Source organism: Diadema antillarum, unplaced genomic scaffold, assembly GCF_040938485.1.
Source record: "Diadema antillarum isolate AM-2024a unplaced genomic scaffold, OU_Dant_1.0 scf00000091, whole genome shotgun sequence".
Taxonomy (NCBI): domain Eukaryota; kingdom Metazoa; phylum Echinodermata; class Echinoidea; order Diadematoida; family Diadematidae; genus Diadema; species Diadema antillarum.
In genome coordinates, this window is record NW_027270980.1 from 977,765 (window position 1) to 1,000,641 (window position 22,877).

The following is a 22,877-nucleotide window of genomic DNA, read 5'->3' on the forward strand; positions in this document are numbered from 1 at the left end:
GACTACTTTCAGTACACATGCAGCAGCTTCCATTCAAAACATGCTTTAATCAAACTTTATTGTATATTTTTTTGTATTCAGATTGACATTGTATGCTTCCATGTTCTATCTTTCTTGCCATTAGGACAAATTTAAGAAAGGCTTCTGACTCAAAGGCCTACTGCTTCAAATGTTTATAGGTTTATGCAGACCATGGAACTGCTGTGAGGAGCTTACACAGCTAACGGAATGTCTTGTACCTGTACTATACTCTAGACTAACACCTCAGAATCATAGCACCTTGAAGGACAATTCTGGACCAGTTATAAGTTGATTTGTAAAGAAAGAGTACAATTTTACAATCATGACAGCGAAACTTTGATGAAAATCAATACGAATTCTGGAAGTTATGGCTTTCACAAAACCTTCCTGGAACAGTCAACATGAATTTTTATGCACATAGTGAGTTGATGAGGGTCATTACTTCACAACTTGCCAAATGATTTGTACATAAAATCTTGAAATGCCCTTTTTTTGTGTGTTCAGACACATTCATGCCCCAGTCTCAAATCCTATCTGACTGATCATTGTTTTGAAGTTCGTCAGCCATGAACATTATCTTTTACACTTTTATGGTAGAAGAATTGAATTGTCATAATTTTAATGCAATCAATAGAAAATTGTGAGGTGATGACATCATCATTTCACTCGTTTGCATATTATTTGCTGTTTGTTAACTGTTTTGCATAAATTAGAAAATTTTTAGAATTCCTTAACTTCTTCACTCTAAATTCGATTTGATCAAATTTTCACTGTGTGTGCTTGTAAACTTTACTCCTCCTTTTTAGACTGACTTTTAATTGGTCTAGAATTCCCCTTGATATGAATAATGTAAGTTCATACTATGCTGAATGCTTCTTGCTCGGTTAAAACCCTCATGTGTCCTGTAAATGTGTATGACTAGTGTTCATACAGTTTTCTTTCTCTTGATATTTCTTTGATGGAAACAATGCAACAAAGCACTTTTGAATCTGCAACGCACCATGCTCACGTAATCATGTGAAGAATTAAAAAGAAAAACAATATTTAAGTGCACATCATTTAGTAACCTGAAGTATCAACCATTTTTTTTTTTTTCAAAATAACAGGGTCTCTCGTTACTCTATGTGAAAAATTCTATGTTTGAACGGTCTGGAAAAAAAAAAATATGTGAGAAGTGACAGTATCAATCTGCAAAATTTTCAACAAACATAAATAGGGAAATACTTCTAGAGTGCATGCATGCAACCCAGTATTGAAACTGTGTTTGACGTAACGTTCACTCAGATACCCACTATGTGCAATATGTAAAGTAAAACTTATCTCTTGGAAAGCTGTTAGAATAGATTTGTGGTACAGTGGAATGTAGTGTTTATGACATGCAGACCAAGCACTTAGAATTTCCCAAAGGCTGTTTACATTCCTTGATCCGAACTCTTTGAAAACATGGATTACTGTCAGAATCTGTCTTCTGAGTAATATAAAAAATTTTTTTTTTCCATATATGTGATGCCTTCTGTTTTTACCACAATGGAATCCACAGGGCGTTACATTTGTAATGATTGCTCACACTTTACTGTGAGTTTATAAAATGTGTTTACATCAAATCACCACACTTCAGTATGCATATGACTTGCAGTTGACACCGCGTTCAAGTTAGCTTTAACCCATTGGAGACTAATCCTGAATATACTCGGGCAAGTGTCTGTGGGAAATGCAAGTGATAGCAGAATTAGCTTATTGTAAATGGGTTAATGAATAGGGTAAAACGAATGGAATTGGAGAAGTTTCATCCAAACTGGACGTAAAAGAAGAAAGTTGTGGAATTTAGTTTTTTTTCTCCCCCCCCCCCCCCCCCCCACAAAAAAGAGATCTTAGTTAAAGCCACATACTCAAATTAGCAGAAGTGGTACCGTTATCACCCCACAAGTTTCCCACATCTTCACTAAATTTCTTTTGTTGACGTGAAATCATCCAGAATTAGATGTATCATTTGTGTTAGATCATTCTGGTCTTAAAGGGTGTTTATCCCTTTTGCAAACGTCAAGAAATTTTGCATAAAGAATGTCTTCCAAGTCCCAACATCGAGTAGGAAATCTTAAGGTTATTCCCCTCAGAGTTTTAAAAAAAGATGTGAAAAATTAACACCATGTCACTCGAGAATATGCTCCCTAATTGTACCGAGAATAACAGTTTTAATTATTTTGGGGTCCAAATAAATTTCCTGTAAATCTATAGTATCATTAAGAAATTTCCAGTTATTATTATCTATAATACATTTATGCCAGCTTATGAAAGGAATCTAATTTTCAAGGTTGGAAAAGTGACACACAAACTTTAAATCAGGGGGAAAGAGTGTGCAGTTGTTAAATTATCAGCTAGAAACATGATTCTAGTTCTACTATTTTTTTTTCTGTTGGTGAGGAGAATTGTGGAGTGATGATATGATTGTTTCAATTTGTGTAAAGACCTGATGCTTTAAATTTTAAAACTGTTGTCATATTGGGTCTAATTTTCATGAAACTTGGATGAAACATTTTGTTTTGTTGGCTTTTACTCTATTACTGTCATATTGAGCATGGTGTGGAATTGTTTCACTCAAGACTAATCATGTCATATAAACTCTGCATATCAATTTGGAGGCAAAATAAGGGGTATCCCTTACTCAAATTTTGCAACTCTTGTATTAAAAAAAAAAGTCACTGCTATTTCATGGTGCTACCCAATGGTTTAAAATACAATCCCTATGGCCGTCAACAATACCCTGTACGAGAAGTTCATTTATTTGTTGTTACAGTCAATCAGGCCTCAGCTGACAAGCGAGCAAGTGATATTTGTGACTGGGTCTCCTTTGACAAAGTCCAGGTTTTTCTCCTTGCTTTTATAATTGTTTACATGTGTATTGGACTTTCCTTAAAAGTTTCAATGCTTTTGAATGAATGACATGTTTAAAGGACAATTTCACCTTCATGTACATGTGGTTGAGTGAATGCAGCAATGTTAGTGGGACACATCAGTAAAAGTTCAAGAAAATCAAACAATCTTCAAAAGTTGTGACTTTTTAAAGTTTCTACGCAGTCACTGCTGGACAAGAAGACAACTGCAGTTTATGTCACATGTTTAAAAGGATAAAATCAAAATAGGAAAAGAATTTCATAAAATTTCATTTTTTGAAAAAAAGTACACATTCCCTCAATATGTCACTGACAGTGACCCAACGTTTGCTCAGACTGGGACAAGTGCTCCGGTCTTATTTTTTCCATTCTAACTTGGGGTTAGGGTTGTTATAGGGTTTTAGGTTTAGTTTGATGTGAGGATAAGGACTAGGGTTAGGGTTATGTTTGGCTTAGAGGGCAGATATTTCATGGGAGCAATTGTCGCAGGAGCAAATGTCATGGAACCGTCACTGACGTATGCTAAGGGCAATATTTTTCTCTGTGCCTTCTGAAAGAGGCAAGTCAAGAGCTCTTTTATTATGGAAAAAAAATGGTGAAAATATGTTGCATTTTCTGTACATTTTCTTTATATTGTTGTTCACATGTGATATCACAAGCTGTAAAAGTCTTCTCATTTAAATAGCGATTGCTGAAACTTTAAAAATTCATAGCTTTTGAACGGATTGTCAAATTTTTGTCAAACTTTCACCGATGTGTTCTATTGATATTTTTGCATTCATTCAATTCACATGTATGTGTATATGAAAGTGAACCTGTCATTTAACTACATTTGTTACTTCACAAGCAGAATTTGGCAACATAAAGAATAAGATGCACGTAGATATGAAACATACTGTATAACACAATATTTTCGTGAATTGGAGCCGACAGCCTTTTTTTGCGGCATGTAACTTTCGCGAATTCCCTCTAACATTCAGTGCATATAGTGTAGACAAGAACTTTCGCGTGCAGTTTAATTTCGCGAATCTTGGCTCTTGTGAACTTCGCGAAATTAAAATGCACGCGAACATTCTTCGTTTTACAATAACTGCTCCCTCTACATCTTTCCATCCATTTAACATCTATAATAACCTATCTATAGTGATTGTACGTACAACTTCCTAAGGATTAAAGGATAAATTGGGCAAATCATTGAAATAGAGAAAGCTAGCCTAATTGTTTTACCAAAAAATGGCAACAACATGTACAGGGAAACCCTGTCATAATGAAGTTGCCAGGAATGCCAATCTTACCTCATTATAACCCTTATCTCAGTGTAAACATACTAAAAAAGAGACTAGTCAAATGCAGCACGGTTTTAATGGAAAATCAGGGCCAGCAATTTCATCGGGTCCTTGTAAAATTGGTACCTCATTTTGAGCAAGCTTGTTACCAACAGGTCTTTCCCCCTACACATATTTGGATAAGTACTCTTCAGATTCGAAATGTTGTGGGCCAAAGTGACAGTACATCTAGGTCAAATGTGCTTTCTTTGTTTGTTTTTTTCCCCCATAATGATGTTAGTTTCTTACCAAGGTATAGAGATACGGTGTAGAACTTTTATCCTTCAAATGCAAAGAGCACATATTCACACATTTATCTTTTATATCTCTAAATGATATTTATTTCCATCCAATCTCATCAGTTTCCAACTTGACACATCTCTTTCTCCACGAAACAAAACATAGAAATACTTTATACACAGCAGTGAAATCCATAACATACATCATAATATTTGCAGGACAGGTACCATGCTTCAGTCTCACATTCTGACACTTGTGTGAGCCTCCAAGTATTGAGTCAATAGCTTACACCACCAGACAAATCTTGGTGCATTATAGCACAAATCCATGACACACACACAACACACGATTCATGTGTTGCTCAAGCTGCAATACAAACTGAAAGTTATATACTGTAATACACGTAAAAACACTTGTATATCATATGCCAGTAAGGTTGATTCCATATGCATGCACACATGAATATGTATTATCATCTTGGGCGACACAAGAGTGACAAAATATAGAGATAAGGCTAAATGAGACAGGAAGATTTGAAAGAACTACAGTCAGAAATCAGAAGCAGTCTTGTGTGTTGGCATGTCAAATGACATCTAATTCCATATTTTCTAAAGAAAATATAAATACAGTGCTTTCTTTTAACAGTTTTTAAGCCCTGCTTCATACTACCCTCAACATCAGGAATTTGGCGTAACACTGTTTAACAGCCATTGGTCATACACCATGTACTAGAGCCGAGGAACTGGTGCTGTATGATGGACCAGTCCATTCAAATCCTTTATATGCACCGAGTGCCAATTACATGTACAGAGACTCCAACCTAAAGCACCTTCTGATCTGGAGATTCTCCCGCCCGAGACCCCTAGCAAACGGGAGACTCCAAATTGATGTGTGCGAAGCGCTAAGTTCCTAGGGTTCTAGATGCTCTCTGGTTCTATCTCAGGCTTATTTTTTCAGCATACAATAGCAATAAGTAAGAAATCCTTTCCAACGGGAGACACAGAGCCAGGGCGGGAGAAATTAAATATTAAGCGGGAGACCAGGAGATTCTGCAAAAATGGGTGTTCGGCGGGAGATCTCCCGTCGAAAACGGGAGAGTTGGAGTCTCTGCATGTAGCACAAAAAATACTCTCATAGCACTGCACACACTGTAGAAAGTTCCTTGCAGAGAAAGGGTTACGGGTGGACATTTACATGTATACCTGTAGTACATATACCATTCCCACCAGTCCTTGACAGAAATGAACTGTCAAGACGCAGTGGTATTGGGCTTTACTAGTCTTGGTTGTGCAAGGATGATGAATGCTCGTCGTGTGTCGTTACCAATGTGACCAGGACCACAAACATTCTAGTGGCTGGATTTGATGAGAAATTGGCCCCTTGGTGCGACACCAGTCAGCTGCAAACAGAGAATGCATTAATTGTTCTACATTCAATCCCGCAAACCCCTCTAAACCACAATCCATCGAAACTGGCAATAGGGAAATGCGTTATTGTGTATTACACACAACTGAATGACTCCCGAGTGATACTTTTCCGAAGACTCTTGAAATGATGTCCAGGCTCAAGACTGCTGTGTTTGTGCTTTAACCCATCAAAGCCCAGACACCACCCTTCTGTAGTTTGGTACTTTGTGTTTTCATTAATATTTGTACTATTCCATTGGTAGTGCTTCATAGGTAGCATAAAACATTCTTCCAGTTTGAGTCCTTTGTTGTTTTATATACATAGTATTGTGTTCATTTTGGTTATAGTAGTTCTCAAAAGCCTCTTAACTATCAAATTATTCTCAACTCTTAAATTGGCCACACATTTCATAGGATTAAAGTTACTACCTGTACATTGTATTAATTTACAGTACTACATGTATCTCATCTTGCGAAATTTCTTGAAGATTTCCATGTGATTGTGGGTGGATGTAACAAATTTAAGCAGTTCCACATACTGTCATCTTTCTAAAGTATATGTATATGATATGCAGTAAAATGCAGAGATGTTATTTTAGTAGTGACAAAATAATTCCTGGCGCAAAATGCCCTCAAGGACTGAATAGGTTAAACTGCTACTTGAACACTGTGCTACAACACTCCAAGGAGAGGGGATTGCTGTGTGTAAAAAAAAAAAATCATGTGCCGTATGTGTGAGCATTTGAAAAAAAAAAGTAGAACAGAAGTCAAAAGGATAACTGATCTAACAGGATGCCCTATTCCAACTCTCAGGCAAATACAGCTGTATGGAGTTATCACCTAAAATCAATGTCTAGCATCATTAATATGACACTTATCTTGAAGGTGCAAACTGCCTTCACAAAACCTTTGACAAAACAAATGGTGAAATAGGCATCACAATCACCTAGGCTTTACATGCAAATAGAAAAATAGAATTCTTTATACACAACAAAACTAAGGATCTTGTTAGTCCAAATATTCCAAGCCTTAACTAGGTTTGGGAGACCACTTCAAAACCAAGATAACTTTCATGACTTTTCTTTTCATGATTGTACATAAAAGAAAATACATGTTCAACAAAATGCTGGCCAGTATTGTTGTAACAAGAGTCCTTGAAGACTGACATCTTTACAAACTTTATACTGACTTGTGTTACGTTTTGAAACAAAAGTACATGTCTTACTCATCGATGTCCCTAATAATCAAAATTGTCTGTTTGAATTGAGCTGGTATGTGTGTGTATGTGAATGTGAAGCAGGTGTCATTTTGTGCCTTGTACTGCAATAGGATCTTTTGCTTGTTTGCCTCATCAAGATAAATGAGGTCAGCATAATCATCTGATCAGAAAAGAGAAAAGGAAAATAAATAAACTGTTTTGGGAGTGCAGTAAGAGAGATTGAAGAAGAAAATTAAACAGAAAATACAGAAATCTCCCCATGGCAACAATTTATGTGTTCTGTATGCTCAAGGAAGACAAAATCAATACCATCTGCATTTTACTATTCCAGTGCAATCATTTGCTTTTCTACATCTTAGACCAGACAGTTCTTGTAGTCAGCACTCTTGTATTTTTTTTTTTTCAAATATAATACATGTACTTGGTACGCACCTCTCGCACTGTTATGCTATATTGCATGAGCGGAATCCAGGAAAGGAATTATGTATTTGTACTCCTGAACACCAGGTGATTGAATGGGCTCAATTTCTTTTGAAAGAAATGGTCCCATACACAGAAACAAAGACAAAAAGAACAGCAGTATGTATTGGAAGATGGAGAGAAATAGATATGGGGAAATGCATCAACTCAAATATCATATCTGAATACATGTAAATGATTCTTCTCTCAAGGATGTCAGTTTACCAGATTTATTGCAATTTAGCATTTTCATGTTGACAAACTCTGTTTAGAAAACTTCACAAACATCTCAGAATTAAAGCCCATAACCATTTTCACTCTTACAGAGACTCACGATACAAGTAGTACAAACATATTGAGCTGCATTCATCACAGGCATGCAGCTTTGTGTACGTCGGACAGGGTTAGCTGAAATCAATGTGATATTGATTCTGTCATCTGCTTTATTAAAATCGGTTCAGATATGCCGTACATGGGCTTCATGCACACACGCATACCTGGCATTTCGCTCATGTTGGATCAGAATAACTGGATAATCTTTCTCTCTCTTGCTTGTTCTTCCTATTGTTACCATGTAAGTCTTTCTTTGAATGCCATGGTCAATACGGTAAATCAAACTTGTTGGTTCTAGCATGGACTCTAGTACAATCAGGTATTTCTATGACTAATTTATTCAAAATACAAGTATAAAAAATGGGACAATGACATATATAGGTACTGCTGGCTATTTAAAAGCATTTAGTTACTGCATACATGTATGATAATATCAGCTATGGTAAGGATAATACATATAACTTTGTTTGGAAAGCTAACAAAACATACTGCTATACGAGCTCATAACAACTGATCACATACACATTTGTCTTTCACAATTTTACTTAAAGATATTTGCATGATGGAGTTTATACACATATATGTACATGATCTACTAAATATTATTTACAATAGTATGCACATAAATTAATTTTTCATCTTTATAATCATGAACATTTCAGGTACGTTACAGCAGTGAAATGATATAAGCAAGTCAACCCAATCAAATAAATGACAATCTTTTAAAAGAAGTCAAACATCAATACCTAAGAATTATTGACACAGAGGAAGCAGAAAGGGCATAGACTCGAGGGCCTTGTGCAGAGTCAAATTTTAACACCCTTCGTAAGTTGCAGTTTGAGTACTGCACATGTAAGATATACTCGGTTTTTATCGAGGAGGTGCCTCTTAACCTACAACAGATGCGAAATAAGCAAGTGTTTATCACATTTTAATGTGACACAACAATTCTTTCATATCCAACATTCTGATATGCCTTCACTACTTGGTCTATGAACAGAGTCACTCACATACAGTCGAGAATCACATGGCCAGGACGAGAGACTGAACTGAAGAGAAGGTGATGCATATCACTGGGGAAAATGCAATAGAGTGTTGGATTTTGAGTCTTTTAATTCTTTATGTGCCACGTTCGCACGCCTGACTCGGTCGACGGCGTGCCAACTTCGCATATTCTACTCTTCCCACAAACCCGCCCAAAACGATCGATAAATCGCCAAATGTTCCGGTACAATGGAGGCGTTTCTCGCAATTCCATTCCTGTTATATGTAGCTTGCATATTTCGTGGTAACTGACTATCAAGGGGGGTTCCTTACGGGAGTTGCTAGTACATTCTTAGATTCTGTCACTGTTTTATGTGCAAAAGTCATGCCTCTTATACAATAATGTAGCTATTGGTCATTAGAAAGAAAAATAGTCCTAGATTTGTCGTACAATTTAGTAAGAGCGAAGCTTGATATTTTCTCTACAAGTTGCTCATTATAGGTCCAGGTAACAGAAATCTGCAAAAGTTTCATAGATTTTAACAGCATATCGTTTTCCCAAGGCATTTACTACGTCGCCATCTCTGAATAATGTGGCACACGGGGGGATTTACACCACGGCACATAAAGAGTTAAAAACACCATTTCCATTGAAGTTCATATCACTTCAATGCTGTAGCGTACCTCTCACAAGAAATCTACACTCTTAGCCTCTGCATACAGTCTTTAATGACGATGGTGTGATTTCATATCGTCGTAAAATCATAGATTCATATCTATGCAGGTTTCTGCATCGAATACATATTTTCAGAAGAATGATTGCAATTGTCCATACTTAGTGACTTGACTGCTATGGCTGCCCATTTCTGCTACAATATCTCCGCATGACGTCAGATTGAGCCATGGTTTGATGGGGGTGTCATCTACCAACGTTAAATTTCACAATTTTTTTTTTCCAGGTAATTTTATTATGAGTGTTATATGTACAGGCAAGACTTTTGTTATTATTTCACACTCAAAGAGACATACATGTAGTTCAGAAACTACTGTTGCTTCAAAAACCTCAACACTGAGGCTGATTATGTTCACATAACTTGCTCATCCAATGTCAACAACTCTCATCACAAGGGAACACTTACGGGGCAAAAAGAGTGCCTTCACATTGGTCTCAACTTCATTTCCTGCTTCTCCAGCTGTTTCACATTTTGATGGAACCGTGCAAGAAAATAATTCCAAAATTACTACTGATTGATGCCAAATTCAAATTTTGGAAAGAAAACAAAAAGAAATTTGTGAAATTCTGAATATTACACTACCTGGCAGCTGTAATTTCTGAAGATACCACAGGCATGGTGTGGTAATGAGTGTCTTCTGACTTCTGTTCTTCCAGATTATCGTTTAATTTTTTGAAGTCTGAGTATACTGATAAGTTTTATTTCATATACAGGGGCGTCACCAGCTCTTTTTTCAAGGGGGTGTGTTTATATATTTCTGGTTCAACTTCTGGGGTTCATCAGCTAACAAGCAAAAAAAAAAAGGGGGGGGTGGGGGCCTTCAGTGCAACTTTCTGATTTCACTTCCAGGTTTCTCAAGTATGACAAGCAAAAAAAAAAAAAAAAGCAAAAAAAAAAAAGCCTCTTACCCGTGTAAAGTGACTGAGTCCGTGTGAGCGAGCGGGGGAGGGTCTGGGTCTGGATGGGGAGTGTCCCACCTCCGAGACCATAGAGATTTAAATTGTGCGTTCATACTTGATAAGTAATTTTTCTTTCTTTTTTTAAAGCGTCTGAAGGGGGGGGGGGTGCGTTTGCACCAATGCCCCCCCCCCCCCTCCCCCCCCCGGAGAAAGCCCATGATATATCACTTTTTTTTTTTTTAACTGTAAAACATTTATGCAACATATCTATTGATGCTACAGGGGAATGCTCGAATCATGTTGCACATTACATGGAGAATACATGTATCAGTTGAAGTTGTGAGCCAAAGGTAATACAATTACTTAGCTGTTCATGAGCAGTGTTTTGATGGATGAGGCTGTTGTGGGTGAAGATGACCTAAAAACTTCATGCACTCATACATGCACAGGAAGCCACTAGGCTGGTTTATTGTGGAGTGCATGAGGTAGTGAATACCTCTAGTACTAGTTCAGCAGGAGTTTGTTGCTGAATTCACACAGATATTTTACAAATGCACTCCCTGCCTAAAAGAATACAGATGCAGCGGATCCTGTGACATGCACTCCTGTGCCGTTGACTGGTTACTCAGAGTGAATATCACCAATTTCATTTACAGGCCGTGAGAATAACTGCTGTATGCGCCATATATTTCACACATTTGGGGCTGTAAGACAATTTTGAGAGTGGTTAAATCTTGCTCACATGAATTACTGTGACAGAATGAGAAATGAGAATCACCTCTTTTCAAGAAGCAAAGTTTCAGTGAATTCCGAACTTTGAGACAATATGCATACACACACTGCACTGGTGTGGTGTTGAGAGTGGATAGTATATGCCCCCCCCCCCCCCAAAAAAAAAGAGGAAACCCTCATCAAACACCACCACGAAATATATGGCGTATACAGTACTTGAGTTTGTTTTCATTGTTGTTGCCTTTGGCTATCTGCTCCTCTCAGAGAACGTACAGGCTCAGCACGAACATGACTGCGATGTGCGGACAGGCGGTCTTGTGACTTTCCTCAGCGTGGAGTCACCGTACTGGATACCAGATCCCATTCTCTCAGGGTCCAGCTCACCTGAGCAGGGCAAACAAAATATTGTGGTCATAGTTGTTCCATCAGGTCCAATACATTGTGCCATTAATCCCTTACTTTTCTCACCAAATTCTTGTGCAGTTCCTCCCCCCCCCCCCCCCCCAAAAAAAAAAAAAAGCAAACGGAATCGAAATCGGGTTAGAAATGGCGAAGGAGTAGCATTTTGTAGCAAAATGTACAATATAGGTCAAAAAATCAAGGTCAAAGGTCAAAGAAGTCAAAGGTCAAAATTCTGTGTAGAAGTTTTGAAGCCCTCACCTAGTGCCATCACATAAAGCAAACGGAATCGAAATCGGGTTAGAAATGGCGAAGGAGTAGCATTTTGTAGCCAATGTACAATATAGGTCAAAAAATCAAGGTCAAAGGTCAAAGAAGTCAAAGGTCAAAATTCTGTGTAGAAGTTTTGAAGCCCTCACCTAGTGCCATCACATAAAGCAAACGGAATCGAAATCGGGTTAGAAATGGCGAAGGAGTAGCATTTTGTAGCAAAATGTACAATATAGGTCAAAGGTCAAGGTCAAAGGTCACGACTGAAATTCTGTGTAGAAGTTTCAAAGCTCCCATGTAGTGCTATCATATAAAGCAAACAGAATCAAAATCGGCTCATAAATGACAGAAAAATGACACCCTTCCTCTTCTTGTCCAATTGGTGCTTGGTGCTTCGATTTGTTTGAATAGTGAACACAGAGACTCATAGATTAAAAATCTTTTTGTTACCTCTATATAACTGCCCTCAGTGTCTTCAGAAAAATGATGTGAAGTATAGCAAACAAGTCATGACCATATTTCAAATGATTTTCAACGTAATACCCAAAGAAAATTAATGAGGAATCGGCTATAACGAAATAACTGCTATAACGAGATAAATTTTGTGACTTCCAAACAAAGAAAAACATAGTGAATCAAACCTGCTATAGCGAGGTAAAGCAAAATGCCTTCGGTAAAGCTTTACTTCGCCTGTGCTATCATCTTCCGAGATTGTAAAGCTTGATGCGCCAAAAACTGTCTTGTATACACATAATCATTTTCTTCAGTGCACTCCAGCTAGAACTGCATGTTGTACGTGTGGAGTGTGTGTGTGCACGCACACTGATACATGCAGAAAATGTGGTGGGACGGCCATATGTATACATGACATCATCATGACGTTTAGCAAGTGTGAGACAATCTGATGCTGTGAATGGCCTTCTACTTAGGGAATTCCCCGTCTTCACACACAGGCAGTCATAATGTACATACAGAATGTGTCACATACACACACAGCATTGTGCAGACCATATTCAAGCTTTCCACACAACACACACCCATACGATAACCACATACCAATCCATACTAATGAAGCATTCATTTCCTTTGATAGACAATGAACTGTTTAATAGAACAAACTCTTAAGAACTTGAGTACAGCAAAAAAAGAAGAAGAGGGATTTCCTGAATGTTCTAAAACCAATCATTCTAACAATGGTACTCCTATTATATAATAACTACCTTATCTTATGCATTATCTCTTCATTTTGATGATCAAACAGCAATATTGCATGTAACAGATTTCATAACTTGCCAACCACTAAAAAATACTGATTTCTCTGTTATTGTGACCTACAATTGTATTCATCTAATATAAAGAGGTATTGTAAAACCCAAAATTGGGGTATGAAACTTTCACAAATTGGAGCCAACAGCCAATGTTGGGTGCAAATTGAACCTCATGGCCTTTTTAGCAGCATGAAATTTTCCAAACCTTTTAGCAGCATGAAATTTTCCAAACTGCAAAATTGAAAAAATTGTATGTAGACTACATGTACTGGATTGTGTTGACAAAAAACCTTTTGCTTGTGTTTTACTTGCACAAATCGCTGATCATTGTGAAATTCATGAAAGTTTCATCTAAGTGAAAATTTCTGGTTTGACAGTATTTGAATCTACCACATAACACTTGCTCCTGTGTGATGAAAGGCTAATGCAGGAATGCATACTAATTCTGCCCCATGAAATTTTGTACCTTCCCCTCAGATGTCATAAGTTTCTCCAATAAAAATTTTTGCTACATGCACAAGAAAGGTGAGGACATAAAATTCCTGTTAGCACCAAAAATGTTGCAACCAAGTAATTTGAATAATGTCTGTCTTAATCAAAAAGTTGTCATTCACGCTTCATTGTCTTGTGATGAAAGACATAAGACATGCATCACAATTAAGTAGCTTACATACTGGAATCCATGTTAACCTTTTCAGCCCCATCAGCAACATGTTTTGGTATATCAGATGCTAATAGCACTTCAGGCTGACCTTCCCAAGAGGGTTAAACAAACACAGCTGGTAAGTCAAATTTAAAATTTTCTAGGGATTCACATTTACTGCATTGTCGTTAATTTTGAACAAACTTCAACCATTTTTTCTTGAACTATACTTTCCATACAAAAATTGCACAATGTCTTTCATATTCACAGAAAGGATAAGTGATCTCAACAAATAATTTCAGTTGCAACCTCGGTGGATTTGTAGAAACATAAACTTGAAGAAACTTGTGAAATAGCTCTCTACGCTAAGGATGAAATCAATTGCACTGATGCTGCAACACTACTGGGTCGCAAGAGATATCCTCTGGCTCGAGCCAAAGGCAATTTCTATCTGAAGCAATGTTCATAGCGATGTATCTTACCGATTTCAATCTTGTTGAGTATTGACCTAGCACACTTCAGGAAAGCTTCTTCCACATTTTCACCAGTGAGGGCGCTTGTCTCCAAAAACATCATTTCTGTGAAACAATGAGAATTACGGTGATAGCAAAGAAATCCAGCAAAATCAACTCACTGCATCCCATTTGGCCTTCATATCATCACCATCCATTAGGCCTTTTAATTCCTATTGGCTGAAAGGATGTTAGTGACTCCTGCACATCCAATATAAAAACCTACAAACTTTCTGCGCTTTTCTGACCTTACAGTCATAACACTTTGAACGCTGATGTTGGTATTTGTTTTTATTTTCAGCTACGCCATAGTGTATCACTCCATTTGTATTTTACCCATTCTGATGCAGTGTTCTGCAGTGTAGATGTACCTGGTAACCCATGCACAATCCTGATCAATCCACATTCACTGAATACGCGATACTATCACACCGCACTGTAACAGCACAGTCATGAAGAACTTCAGCTCAATCTCGTGGGAAGTTTGAATATACTTCTAGCCTTCAGTGCATATGAAAGTGGCACTAAACATAAGAAAAAGATACAACTGCTACAAAAATACAAGTTGAGAATAACGGCTTCTGTGACATGTCCAAACTGCAAAAAAAGACAATGAATATTGTGGAACAATGTCGCAACAACCAGAGATGGATGGTAGTGTATGTTGTGGGACTGCCTTCTATTTCTAACAAAACTAGGTAAAACATGAAAACTCTACTAGGTAAAACATGGATATTTCATGGTAACATCTGTTTACATTCCATCAATCTATGGGAACACTGAGGAAGTAAATTGCTAGTAACTGTGCCTGCATGCTGCACACAACATCACGCACCATTTTCTTGAGCAAAGCGGCTAGCTTCCAGGAATGTGACTTCTCTGTCTGCGTCCAGGTCTTTCTTGTTGCCGCAGAGGATGATGACGATGTTGGGGCTCGCCAGCGTCCTGGCATCTGTCAGCCATTTTGTGAGTGCGTTGTACGTCTCGCGACTGTATAGGACACAGATAAGGGGTTTTTGTAAATGAGATCGTTGCCATACACATTCACACAGAGTGTGTTTTTATATTCATGAAAGGATACAGTCCAAGTTTAATGGCAAATTGCACAGAAAATTGTATACCTGGTACGCATATGTGTGATGTTGTATCTACGCTCACACAATGCATAACATAGTTACAGCTACTTTTAAGACAACAAAATTAATTTACAGAGCACTGAAAACAAATATTTGTTATATTTTAAAAGTTAGGAAGTCAAAATTGATACTAAAGGCCAATGCATATCAACAAATGGCAATGATATCAAAAGAAAGAAAAGAACTGGCAGACTTACAAAGAATTTATACATTTGTGGTTTGCTTCCACAAAAGTGCTTCAGTTTTTCAAAGTATTTTACAGAATAATGTGTTGAATGAGGCACAACTGACATTACTCTGACTGCATAAACACAGCAGTATATCATTGGTTGAGCATGAGAAGGGCATTAAGTTGCCACTAAACCCATAGTGTTCAAGACCACTTCACGCCCTTCTCATTCTCAACAGATGATATGTCTGAGTGCAATTCCAATTCTTTTATCAGAAATCACTAGTTTTGTCCGGGAAAGCACATTTACCTTGATTTTCATAGAATATGTTAACAGGCGTAAGGATGAGTGTATTGTACATCTGTGTGTGTGTGTGTGTGTGTGTGTGTGTGTGTGTGTGTGTAAACTTTTAATACACACATCAATGGGATGAGGTACATATTGTTTTTCCTATACTGTATAAGGAAACTGAATTTCACTTCACCTCGTGATATCATACACCAGCAGTGCACCAGCAGCTCCTCTGTAATAACTCCTTGTCACTGACCTTCAAAATTGAGCAAAGAAATAAAATATACACATACAGTCAATCCGTGAAAATCAATCTTAGTAAGAGGGAGGAAAACACATCAAATTAGGCGACGTTTAGGACATAGTTCTGTAACAAATATGTTCCCTACACATAAACTGTCATTACTCAACATTCCTAGTAGAAAGTTTTTGACATGATTAACAGTAGCAAAAAGGGCAAATAATCATCATTTAAACTTTCTGTATGACATTATATTATTTCATTTTTCCATACATAGGATTACATTCATATAACATATATATGTCATTTTGGTCGTACAGGCTTTAAGACTAGCAACATATACAAACTCTGTATTTCACCAGAACCTTAAAAGAGACTCTTATTCTACATTTTTAAGATTCAAGTTAGGGAGAAAAATAAGTACCACACATTGACAAAGTAAAAAAAAAAAAAAAAATAGACCCTACAGTTTAATCCATGTGGCGTCTTCGACTGATATGAATGATACAATAGTTTTTACATGTCAGAGCAGTTGAAGGGTAGAAATGAACTATAAAGAGAGTTCCACACATTTTCACTTTTTCCAGCATAATGTAATCGAGTATTTGACTTGGCGCCTTCATAAGGTAGGGGGCAGGGTAATATTACCCTTCACATAATTACGTCAGTTGCAAGTTGAGGCAATATGTAATTCATGACAAAGTCTAACATTGTGGTTTTCTCTTTCTACTTTATATTGCCGTACTATTACAACATCACATATCACTACAGCATTTCCACCCAACAATGATTACAACCTAAGTTCAAAACTTTTGACATCTTATCTAAATCTTTTTGAGCCGAACTGATGTGTTCTACTGATTTTTGCTTGGGGTAAATCTATAATTTATATTCGCCCAGTCATTCAATATTTTGCAGGTCTTTCTACAATGTACTAGCAAAAGTGGTGCACCTTTCACAGGTCTTCCTCATACCTGAACCTTTCCTGGCCTGCTGTGTCCCATATCTGAAGCTTGACTGACTTCCCTCCAGCGTTGATGATCTTGGAGCCGAATTCCACACCTATTGTGTGGTTAGAGTCCTGCTTGACTGCAGACAAGTGGCCACAGGGCATGCACAGAATACAGAGATGGATCAGATGGACTCATGTTAATCACTCCCCATTTTGATAATGGAGAGGAGTCAAAAATCATGCATCAAATTATAAATTATTCAGTGTCCAGCACTTTGCAAAGCAACACACAGCTTTTGATGCAAGGAACATCACACTGACATTTTCATTACTTTTTAATGATCACCTCACACATAGAATAGTATATCATAAAAAAAAAAAAATCAGATCTTCTGATTGCATAATACACACAGGGAAGTTGGTAGTGATCCACAGGCATTGATACGGATAAGTTAACGTCCATTCAATGACAAGAGAAGATAATGTAAGCACAATAGAGCAGAGTATCTGTCTAAAATGAACAATTACATTCAATATGTTGAAAAGGACTACCGTTACAGGGGATTTTTTTTTTTGTGGTGTGGAAATATTTGCATATTTTACGCTGCCAGAAACTAGCATGAAAATAAAAAGCACATCTTTTTTTTCGCTTGAATTATTTACCACTATGCCATATCTTGATTCTGCAGAATTAAAAACACACAAAATTCATTTTACTCAGCAGAGCACAAAAAATTACTTGTGTGAGAATACCCAGTTTAACAGTATATATATCCAGTCATCAGATTATAGGGTAAAATAAAAATGAAAGGCAAGTGATTCTGCAGACCATTAATGAAGATGACATTCAAGTACTTGGAAAGAAAATGTAAAGGCTGTCATCAAAATATACTCACATTTGTTCTCAATGAATTGATGGAGAATGCATGACTTTCCTGTTCCTGCACTGCCAATGACCAGGAACTTAAACAAAAAATCTGTCGGAGATAGATAAATAGATAGTTAGATAAATAGAGGATGCAGATAGATTGAAAGAGAGAACCATAGTTGAATTTACACAAATTTACGACCTCCAATGCAGTGCAAAATTGCACTGATTACCACTGTCTTGTCAATGGTATATTTGTACATGAATGCATGGGTTGAACAACAGTTATAAAACACGATGTTAGGATATGGTGACATCAATGGCATTGCTATAGAGGCAAATATAATATGTACAGTGCACTCCCGTTACAATGAACACGGTTATAACGAAATTTCGTTTTAATGAAGTAAATCTTCTGGTCCCAAAATTATCACCATTAAAGTCTATGGTACAAAATTCGCTTATAACGAACACGGTTATAGCGAAATTTCCGTTATAACGAAATATTTTCCGAGCGCCACAGACAAAGAATAACAAAAGAAATGTGCTCCGTTATAACGAAATGCGAATTGCTTTCGAAAATACGTAGCGGAACAAGCATAATATCGTCTGTTGAGAATGAGAAGGGCGTTAAGTTGTCTCGAACACTATGGGTTTTGTGAGAACTTAACGCCCTTATCATTCTCAACTGACGATATAGCGTCTCTGCATGGGTGAACGCTTCACACCACTGTGTGTTCGCTCCTTGTGTCATGCACAGTTTCTGAGGGGAACTTGCGTTTATTATTGTAATACAGTTATCCCATCACATTTCACATAGCTTTCCAGTGTATGATAAGTATTCAGCAAACAGAATATGATATATGTACGTGGTTTCCTTGTTTTCGTTATATATTGTATTTGTTCGGTTATAACGAAATTTCGTTATAACGAAAGAAAACTGCCGGTCCCGAGCATTTCGTTATAACGGGAGTGCACTGTACCAAGATTTGTTTTAAAGTGCTGGACTAGAGAAACACTGTATCATTGTAACAAAAGTCTCTTAACCCATTCCTGCAATTCTCCAAGTGCCTTCAAGGACCCACAACGAGATTATTTTTGCAGGGGACAGAGAACAGACAGATTGGTACTTCACCCTGTGTGAAAGCAGTCAAGTGGTACATGTACTCCCTTTCCACGGTCAACTACATGTGCCATAGAACAACTGAAATATAGATCGGGCGCAAGGTATGAATAGAGCAGGCGCTGATGGGCTCGCAAACTCTTTTGTTATGGGTATACACAGAAGACGCACCTGAATGGGGTCAGTGAAATCAAACATCTACTGAGCTCAACCTTGTCCTTGATCACTATGTACATCGCTATGTACATCTTCAGATGAGTTTTAAAGCAAAACAACTGCACACTACATCGGAGAAAAGGCAAATAATACTGTGATACACAGTTTTCATACCGAAAAAACCCCAGATATTGATAGAAGAAACTCATCAGTTGACGCAACGGGAACCTCGCCCGTAAGGAATGGGTTAGGATTGCCATGGGATGATGTGCCATGGGAGTGGACCTCCACAAGTCTGGTGGTAAAAGTGTTTTTCTTCATGCTACTTTGAGTCTTCGTACATCGGAAGGATGTAACTTTAACTTCAACCATGTCAACAAAATTTCCTGAGCAGACTTTGCTATAAATAATCATCTGAGTCACTTATTGAACGTGGTCAATTCGCCAATGTACATTTAGGCATAGACACTAGAAACGGTTCTACTTGTAAAATAAGCCCCACCATCGCGTGCATGGTAATACATTGTACCAATTATGGCGGGTTTCTTGTTATACTCGTAAATTCAGCCCCACTGTGTGGCATTCAATGGTACATCAGCACAGCGGTGGGGCTTTCTTCTACAGTATAATTGTGAAAGCAGCCCCACTGAACGATGTTTAGAGTAAAACCACCAGTTTTCGGACACTTACCAAAGCTTTTCTGCAATATTTGTTCAACTCAAATAATACATACAAAATTAGATCTATCACGATGTATGTTAAATATAACTACTTTTTCTCAATGTTGATTTTGTTAAATACATCATAAAATCCCCAAATATCATCACCTTGATAATTCCCCAGGATCCGTCCGGCCTTTCCAGAATTCGGACACGCGCTATGCGAGTTCAATGTCAATGCGTGTACAAGGTCGCTGAAAAGTGCACTCCGCCAAACCTTACTGGCGCAAGGTTGCATTGGGGACATTGCGGCGCCCATTGGTGTCCGAATTCTGGCGAGTCAGCACTTGCATTCAACCCCTTCACATTTAGTCACTGCATCAGCGCGTACGGAGATTTTGTTTTTGTGTTTTTGAGGATACCATCACATTCTGAGCTGAGCTTGCGATAAGCCAAAATCTCGCAAGAATTTCTCAGTTTTTAGCGCTTTTTTTTAGCGACCCTGATTCTTTACACAGGAAGTAATTCTCGCACGCTTTGGAAAAGTTGTGCCGATTCTGCATTTTTGATGGCAAAATTTGGGATTTTATCTTTAGATGTATTTTTGGAGGCGTGTGACTGAGGCACTTTCCTGTTGTGAACAACAGTGCCAGTGTGTGAAATGATGTGATATGCATGTGTTGTGACAATAGAATTTGCTGGCTTGTGATAGAAGAAGTGATACGTGTGTGGATTCTGGAGGCCAGCCGACAACTGGGGGTTTTACTCTATGCATGATTGATACAGTGGCGGGGCTGATTTCCACGGCATAGCATCTTTCGTCCTTCCTTCTTTCCTTTGTTCTTTCTTTTATTTCTTCCTTTTATTCTCGGAAGGACTTCCTAAATGGCCCTTGCCTCGACTAATTTAACTAACCATAGGCTTAGAGATTTAAATAAATTACAGCCCTATCCTAACCCTCACCCTAAAATAGCTAAATTTAACCCTAAATTAAACCTAACCTAGCTACCTAGCTGACCTTGCTTGCCAACGCAACGCAACGCATGGATGCACATGCACCGGCCGTGGCCAGTTTCGCCTACATTTGTTTAATACACTAATGTTGTCGTTAGTAATAGTATGTCGTACAAATTGTGCATCGTGTTACCGTAAAAAGGACTGTAGTCGGTGGTAAATCAATGCGTAGACCGACTTTCTTTAGCATTGCCATTGTATTGCGACAGAGCTAAGTATATTGGTACACTATTGTGCACTAGAATCTACGGAATCTACACTAACCAGTTAACGTTAGAATTCTATAGTCTATCAGTATTTCACTGCGGAAGAAAACAGTCCAGTGATGTACTAGTATTGGTTGCAATATTGCACGTATTGTGCGGGATTCTCGATTGAGTGTATTCTACAGTCTGACTTGTCATGTCACAGTCACATCCGTAGGCGTAGCGTACGTACCATGGTCATGGAAGCTGGAATCGAAGATTTTTGCTATATTGACAACGCCGGGAACCACCTGAAACAAAGTGTTACGACTACATTCTTTCACATAAGTTCAAGCATGTAACATACTGATAGAATTACGACTTCTTCTTACCGTATGATTCCGACATTTTGGTGAAATGTATGACACCAACTCCTCACTATTACTTCCAACCGAGTTGCCTCCACCTCGTCAATAAAATACCGAATGGTTGGCCAAAAAATATAATATACTACAAATTACAGACAATTATAACCTCAAATACATAAAAAAAATATATAAAATAAATAGTAATTATTATTTTACATTTTATAAAAGCTCTTTTATATCAGATTATGCAAATATTTGTGGAAATTTTGATTCAACTTCAAAATTGTTGCCCATCTACCTCCTTATTTCGATCGTGTTTACTTGGTTCGCCCATCACATTTTGTAGTACATCACTTGCCGCATGTATTCTATGGTGTGAGGTAAGCAGCTGACTCCGCGCATGTACCAAGTACTTGTATTGTAATGCGGCAAAACTTCAAAGTTCCTTACGATGAATAAGATTACCTGTTCGTCCGAGTGGCTTCCATTCTCTCGATTTTGCAAGAAAGGCAGCTTTGAGCTTTACTGTCGAAAATATCGGATTAGTTGATTAAGTAAAATATTGACAAATGTATTTATTCATGTACTTATTTATGCATTATTTGAGTGAATGATTAATTAGTTGATTATCAATTAATCAAACAACATATTTATTCATTTATTTATTCATCTATGTATTTATGTATTTATATATGTATTTATGTGTGTATTTATTTATTTATTTATTTAATTATTTATTTATTTATTTATTTATCTATGAATACAATAGTGCGAGAGATCGTTTCTGACCGAAACGTACGCTGTGCCTCGTTGTGGATAGCATGTAGTGAAAGAAATCCGATTTGAGGCGGGCGTTGCTCTCTTCGTTTCCGTTTTAATCGAGCTTTCGGCCTGTCATGGCCTTCATCAGGATCTACCAACTTAGAACATAGATGGCATAATATGCCATGATATGATAAGTGCAATATCGTATAATATGATAACAATAATACCAATCTTGTAGAATATTACCTTTGCACATATCAATCATTACTTCAATGCAAAAATGCAAACTAACGTCATAGATATGTATGGACACTGTATATATATACATATATATTTATTTATACATGTATATATATATATATATATATATATATATATATATATATATATATATATATATAGGGTTGGCCTATTCAGTTGCGCAACTCAGTGTCCATGCTTTACGATTCTACAATCTGATGATAAACATATGAAATAGGAATTTAAAAACTCAAATGATATAGGCTATATTATTTGGAGAGTAAATCAAGCAATGTGTTTAGGACTTATACATGTATCATGTAAATAATTTCCGAATATCAATATCATAACTAAGAGTGAGGAAACCCATATAT

General features: G+C 37.3%; 1 protein-coding gene across 1 annotated transcript; it reads right to left on the bottom strand.

Annotated features, from left to right (window-relative positions):
* Positions 1-11,394: 11,394 nt before the first annotated feature.
* On the bottom strand, positions 11,395-21,592 carry LOC139718177 (ras-related protein Rab-4B). Its single transcript, XM_071629657.1, has 7 exons — positions 21,523-21,592; positions 18,022-18,102; positions 17,148-17,262; positions 16,126-16,188; positions 15,171-15,325; positions 14,306-14,401; positions 11,395-11,627 (listed from the first exon to the last, which is right to left on the bottom strand). The coding sequence occupies exons 1-7, from the start codon at positions 21,536-21,538 to the stop codon at positions 11,521-11,523; spliced, it is 633 nt and encodes a 210-aa protein (XP_071485758.1). The 5' UTR covers positions 21,539-21,592; the 3' UTR covers positions 11,395-11,520.
* Between the last annotated feature and the right edge of the window lie 1,285 nt (positions 21,593-22,877).